Source organism: Austrofundulus limnaeus, unplaced genomic scaffold, assembly GCF_001266775.1.
Source record: "Austrofundulus limnaeus strain Quisiro unplaced genomic scaffold, Austrofundulus_limnaeus-1.0 Scaffold5619, whole genome shotgun sequence".
NCBI classification, from domain to species: Eukaryota; Metazoa; Chordata; class Actinopteri; order Cyprinodontiformes; family Rivulidae; genus Austrofundulus; species Austrofundulus limnaeus.
In genome coordinates, this window is record NW_013958021.1 from 1 (window position 1) to 368 (window position 368).

The 368-nt window shown below is 50.5% G+C and overlaps 1 protein-coding gene across 1 annotated transcript in view; it reads right to left on the bottom strand.

The window, feature by feature from the left end:
* Positions 1 to 5: 5 nt before the first annotated feature.
* LOC106512305 (uncharacterized protein DDB_G0271670-like) overlaps positions 6 to 368 on the bottom strand; it is a gene marked incomplete at both ends in the record, with an annotated part of 1,870 nt that continues 1,507 nt past the window's right edge. Inside the window, one exon of the mRNA XM_014000959.1 lies at positions 6 to 329. Coding sequence (XP_013856413.1) covers positions 6 to 329 — 324 coding nt within the window. The remainder of the gene's footprint in view (positions 330 to 368) is intronic.

The following is a 368-nucleotide window of genomic DNA, read 5'->3' on the forward strand; positions in this document are numbered from 1 at the left end:
GTGGTGACTGAGCTACTGGAAGTGGTGGAAGTGGTGACTGAGCTAGTGGAAGTGGTGACTGAGCTACTGGAAGTGGTGGAAGTGGTGACTGAGCTACTGGAAGTGGTGGAAGTGGTGACTGAGCTACTGGAAGTGGTGGAAGTGGTGACTGAGCTGCTGGAAATGGTGACTGAGCTACTGGAAGTGGTGACTGAGCTACTGGAAATGGTGACTGAGCTACTGGAAGTGGTGACTGAGCTACTTGAAATGGTGACTGAGCTACTTGAAATGGTGACTGAGCTACTGGAAGTGGTGACTGAGCTACTGGAAGTGGTGACTGAGCTACTGGAAGTGATGACTGAGCTACTTGAAATGGTGACTGAGCTACT